This window comes from Caenorhabditis briggsae, assembly GCF_000004555.2.
Source record: "Caenorhabditis briggsae complete genome, chrI, whole genome shotgun sequence".
NCBI classification, from domain to species: domain Eukaryota; kingdom Metazoa; phylum Nematoda; class Chromadorea; order Rhabditida; family Rhabditidae; genus Caenorhabditis; species Caenorhabditis briggsae.
In genome coordinates this window covers 8,479,847-8,486,056 of record NC_013489.2, presented here as the reverse complement: position 1 = coordinate 8,486,056, position 6,210 = coordinate 8,479,847, and the positions used below count along the sequence as shown (strand labels likewise).

The window sequence follows — 6,210 nt, the reverse complement described above, 5'->3', positions numbered from 1 at the left end:
GAGCAATTTCGATTTTCAGAATTTTGGAAATTCAGAGTTTAAGAAATCACGCATATTGATAAATCCCTAACTGGGAGATTAACATTCACAAAATAAATCAGCGATCTGAAAACTCGGAAATCCTCTCAGGTAAACGATTCTGAATTAGATCTGACTTCATTCGGAATTAGATCTGGGTTCGTTCGTAAATAGAAGTGGCATGATCTAATACAGAATTTAGCTGATCTAATTCCGAACGAACACCGAATGAACTACGAACGAATTAGATCTAATTCCGAACAGACCAGCGGGATTTCGGAGCATCGTAGCGAGCGCTTTTCAAATTTTGTTTTCTTTTCAACGCCATTCACTTTATTTATAATAACATTTATTAAAAAAGAAAACAGAACAAGTATGAGAAAAAGAAAAACATTGATTAAAATGTAGATTAGGAAATCGGAACGAAAATGAGGGGTGTGATACAAATGAATGAATGGGATCAGCAAAAAAGAAAACGATGAGATCAGCGAGAATAATGGGACCTATGAGATAAGAAAAAGTGACAAAATTTATGAAAAAAAAAATCTCAATTCGAATTCTTCCGCTCGTCCATATTTTCGATTTTGAAAATTCTCTTGTCATAGCCATTCAATAATGCCATTCTTGAGCCATTTCAATATAATTTCCGTACTCAAATCTTTGCAAATCCAAATAAATTCATCAGAGCAGTTGTTTTATACAACAAATCCCAAAATTTTGAATCGTTTTAATCGGGTCATGACACATTCGGTTGAGAGCCTGCAATTTCACGCACGTTTCTTTGTCCACCAGACATTCGAAAACTAACCTGCTCATGACAAGACACGGCTTCCAAAAGTAAGGCCTTCTCGACTTGAGTAAATTGAGCTCACTATCAGAGAAATTTATCATCTCTTTTTTTCTTGTTTTTTCGGTGATCCCTTGCATCGTTTTTACGTAATCCTTTAAGCTGAAAAGGGCAAAAATTATCTTACCTGCAGAGTTTTCTCCGAATTTAAAATCTTCAAAATATTCGTATTTTTGTCGGTTCATAGAATTACTGTCTTCTATAGAAATCGTATATATAAATTGAACTTTGAATATTCAGCTGTCCCTAAAAAAATTCACCTAAAATTTTGCAAAAACGTGCACAACACATTAAAATATGCTCCAGAAAATATAGTTTAAATAATTGAGCGAAAAAAAAAGGCAAAAGTTGAGAGAAATACCCATTTTCCTGACGAAAAAAATTTAGGACAACAAAAAAAAAACAAAACAATTCATCCGCGGTAGCTGAGTCATTGATGGCGCATTTCTCGTGGCAACTTCGGTATTAGATCTAGTCCAGATCTAATTCCGAATGAACTCAGATCTAATTCCGAATTTCGAGTTATTCGATCTAATTCCGAATGAAGTCAGATCTAATTCCGAATCGTTTACCTGAGATTTTTCAATTTTCCAACTACCGAAATTCGGAAATTTCAAACTTCCATGTCTATAAATTTCTGGGTATCTGTCTGAAATTCTCTTAATAAAAACATTTTTCGAAATTAAAGAACTTTTGAGTATCCGAATTATGAATTCTTGAAGCTCTTAAATTCTAAATTCTAAATTTTCCGTAAAGCTTAGGAAAAAATTTTTGATAAAGTGACAAAAGCTCTTTATAAGATTACAGTTACTGTAAGCGGAGGCCAGGAGGTTTAGGCCGACTGATTTGGTGATAAAATACAACAAAAACTTTTAATTTCAGGCATCATTTTTAAACTTGCCATCTCAAATTGTTCTAGAATTCCCTCGCAATGGTTTAATTTGAATCTAGGAATATCTTTATCTATGTGTTGAGCCGTTTCTAAAAACTCAAAAAAACACTTGAAGCTTTTTCAAACCTATTTTTTCCAATTTAATGGTGTTTTCATTCTACTCTTATTCCCTCGAAAATGTTTTGATTTCCAATTTTTTTTTCACTTATTTACCACATTTCGCCCAATGTTTCTTTTTCTGTTTTTCTCTTTTTTTTTCTCTTTTTTCTCTTCCGTTTTTTCTCTCTTTTTTGTGTCGTGTGTATGCATATATGTGTATATAGATTGCATTTTTCTTATTTTTCGTTGTTGCTTCACTCGGCAGGCCTGGGTGGGCGACAACGGAAAGAAGAGAGAAGAGAGACGGTGAGAAGCCAGAGAAGAAATAGGAGAAAGAGAAGAGGACAATTTTTGGCGTCGTGCCAACAGCAAACACACCAACATACATCGAAAAGAGAAGAGGAGGGGAGGCGGTCAACTATTGATCCCACCTCTCTCTTTCTCTTCTCTTCCCACAGAGACTCCTCCTTCTCCCATACCCTCCCGACTACTCTATTTTCTCCCTTTCCCTTACCCAGTGCTACCGCTTTTCCGTTTTCTGCTACAGCAGCAACAACATAGCACATGAGAGAAAAAGAAAAAGAAGAAGAAGGAGAGAATAAATTTTAGCTGTCGTTTTTCCTTCTTCCTTCTTTCTTTCCCTTTCCCCTCATTTCTCTCCACTCGTCCCACCAACTTTTTTTTTCATTCGCCCTCCCTGTGCGGTGAGAGTGTTGCCGAGCACACTGCGGCGCCGTTCTAAAACACTCCAGAATCAGAAGACGAAGAAGGTGACATCTTCGTCTTCTGCTGTCAGGCGGAAAGTGTCGAAAAAGTCAAAGGCACTGACAGAAAAGCCAAAACCCAAGACTGTAAAGAAGCGTACACCACCAACGCAACCATCAGTCATTCCAACCCCTGCTCCACTTCTTGTCAATCGTATTCCTATCATTCCAATTCCAAAAAGGCGTCACAGAATGAATAACACTATTCCTGAATTGGTATGGCCAGTAGACAGAGAAGTCGATGAAGAAGAGCTTGATCATCATGAAGGACCAATGAGATTGGATTATGATGCGTGAGTCTTTTTATATATATTTTTGAGTTTCGACTGACTTTGGTGAAGTCAGCAATTCTTTTTCGAACGTTTTAAATACTGTAATTTATACGGAATTTGTTTTCTTGTATTCTCAAACTTCGAGAGGCTTGAATCAAGTAAGATTTATCGAAAAAAAAATTAGGTCAGAGAAAAAAGTTTGTCAAAAATGAAGAGATAGAGACTAAAGCTAATAGTCAACTCGCAATGTTTACCAGCTCAATATCTTCGTAGAAACAGCTTTTTTGCTTCTCTTCAATAACCGTTAACTTATAATTTGCAAGCACCAGCCCTCTAATTAGGGGTGAACATAGGATAAAAAAGCACCAGCAGAAATATGATTTTATCTAAATCGATCGGTTTCTCTTTAAGCAAATGAATTTGCCGACGCTGTTTGCCGGCTTGAGAGACGCAGGTATTTCGGATTGGATTGCGCAATAAACCTTGGAAGCATGCCAATTGGCTTTTAGTTCGATTAGAGAAAAAAGAAAAACCAAAACTGTAAAAACAATTGAAATGTCAATGAAAGAAAGTATGTTTGCACAACTGAAGACTGATAAGAGAAAAAAAAAGAAAAATCTAGAATAATTGAAACTCTGCTGGGTGGGGAATTCGCGAAAACAAATCATAAGAATTTTCAGAATGGTGATGCTTGCAAACTTGCCACCCTTGGCAGAAGAAATCCTGAGTAGGAATGCAGCACTTCCAATAAAGACAAGGTCTTCTGGAGAATACACGCTGGTCTTGGATTTGGTAAGATTTCAAACTTCTTTGAGTGGTATAGGATATATGATAGAGAAAATTTTGGTTCAAAAATATTTAGAATGATTTCTAATGAAACTTTTATATTTTTAGAATTTTATAAGAGTACTTTTCTTAAATACCGTATTTCCTCTAATGGGAGACCACCCAAACCGTCACCTTTGCTCAATTATCTCGAATCTTGTGAGAAATATCAAAATTTTGTGAACTAATAAATTGTTTATTATAATATCAATATTTTATCGATTGACTATTTTTTGATATCTGTAACAGAAATCGAGATAATGCAGCTCGAAGTTATTAAAGAAAATACGTTATAATGAATTGTGATGCTTACAAAAAAAGAGGGAAATGCCGAAAAACTCTATTAGATAGCCATCCCTAATTGAATGCCAGCCTCTAATATAGTGCCATCCTAGAGCACCTCCGAACAAAAGAGTGCTAGCCCCTAATATAATGCCACTGCGGGGTTGATATCACTATAATAAAAGTTGAAGAATAACTCATCATTTTCTGGTTTTCTAGCTTTTTTTCAAGGAGGTACTGTATTTGTCAACAATGTTTCAGTATGATATTCAATTCAATTCAATTCAATTTATTAAGCATCTAAAATACGTGATTTTTATGGGTGAGGCAAAAGAGTGATATCAGACTTCGGAAGTCTCTATAAAAGAGGTAGAAATATCGAGGAAACCTCGAAAGTCATTTCACGAAAAAGTTGAAAATCAAGTTCTTTTGTGATTGGTTTTAGTACCGAACAATAAAGTGCCAACCTCTAATTGAATGCCACCCCCTAATACAGTGCCACTCCCGACCACCTCCGAACAATAGAGTGTAATAGAGTTTTTACGGTAGTTTCAATTTCTAATGTTTTTTCCAATTGTTTCAAAATATAATTTACTTTTAAACTATTGGAATTCAGAGCATTCTGAGTATATAAACATTCAAGAAACTCATCAAACTAATGTCCAAATTTTGAGATCAACTTTTTTATTGAAGATACCTAGTATGAAAAAAATGTCTGAAAACCTGCTTTAATACAATTAACTGATTAAATTATTTTTCTGATTACATGTGTTTCTGTTAATAAGTAAGCAAGTACGGTACCATACTTAGATGGAGTTTTAACTAATCCAATGTGAAAAAGATAACTTAAATGCCGAGAATTATAGATTATAGTAAAAATTTTAATTTTGATTATATTATTGTGGTCAGTAGCAAAGATGTCCGAAATGACTTTTTTGAGAAAAAAAACCGGAATCCGGAGTAAAACATTTTTTTTCGGAATCCGGACAAATAAAATTTTCACGGAATCCGGAATAAAACCAATTTTCCGGAACCTGGAATACGGGAATGGGAACTGGAAAATTCCCGGAATCCGGACAATTAGACAAAATGTTTGGAGTGTACTGTATAAGAGATTATCTCGGGCTCAATTTAACATAACTTTGTAAAATCTGAAACTAGTTTTTTTTCAACTAGCCAATAGGCTCCGTCTCTTTTGAAGTTCCTTTTTAACTGCTTTGCTGGAGATATAGAAAAGTTATGATTACTGAACAAAGTGGTTGTTTGCAAGATTATCCATGCATTTTTGTTCATTTGATAATACCATCCCGTCTGGAATTCATCAAAATGAGCACCTGGAAATTTTAAGAATACCAAATCCTCATCATTATAATAGTAAGATTTTTTCCAATTTTCAGGATGAAACTCTTGTTCATTGCAGTTTGAATTATTTGGATAATTCAAACATGGTGTTTCCAGTCGATTTTCAAGGCATGACTTACCAAGTATATGTTCGTATTCGACCTTTTCTTCGAACTTTTTTGACTCGGATGTCTAAAGTTTTCGAGATTATCGTCTTCACCGCGAGTAAGAAATGCTACGCAAACAAATTATGTGTAAGTGATTTATGTTTAAAACGGCTTAATTAATTCTACGGGAAACTTTCAGGATATCCTTGACCCGCAGAAAACAATAATCAAACATCGATTGTTTCGGGAGCATTGTGTCTGTGTCTATGGAAACTATGTGAAAGATTTGTCGATCCTAGGAAGGGATATGACAAAGACAATAATTCTGGATAACGCTATTCAATCATTCGCTTATCAATTGAATAATGGAGTTCCCATTGAGAGTTGGTTTCATGATCGAAATGATACAGAGCTCCTCAAACTATGCTCATTTTTTGAAACTATTCCAGCAGAGGTAAGTTGGACTTAAAACCTTTTCTATGTGAAATCTTAACATGAATTTGCAGGGTCGTGATGTTCGTGAAATCCTCCACCACAGATACCGTCTTCGAGATCACATTCCATTCTACAGTATCATCCATCAGCAGGAAGGACCAGGCCAACTTCCATTGTTTTTGCCCATACCGAGAATGGATGCACCACCTGTCCAAGAAGATGTTAATCAAACCAACGAGCAATTAATAACACAAGTTGCCCAGAAACCTGCTCAAGTGGCACAGGGATGAATTCTTCCTTTTCTCCAATCATGATATTTGGGAGAGCA

At 35.3% G+C, this 6,210-nt stretch overlaps 1 protein-coding gene across 1 annotated transcript; it reads left to right on the top strand.

Annotated features, from left to right (window-relative positions):
* Window positions 1–2,812: 2,812 nt before the first annotated feature.
* On the top strand, window positions 2,813–6,172 carry Cbr-scpl-3 (the record flags this gene model as incomplete). The annotated part of the gene is made up of 5 exons (XM_002639791.1): window positions 2,813–2,913; window positions 3,573–3,684; window positions 5,397–5,594; window positions 5,647–5,901; window positions 5,954–6,172. 5 exons carry the CDS (start codon window positions 2,813–2,815, stop codon window positions 6,170–6,172), a joined length of 885 nt encoding a protein of 294 aa, XP_002639837.1.
* Between the last annotated feature and the right edge of the window lie 38 nt (window positions 6,173–6,210).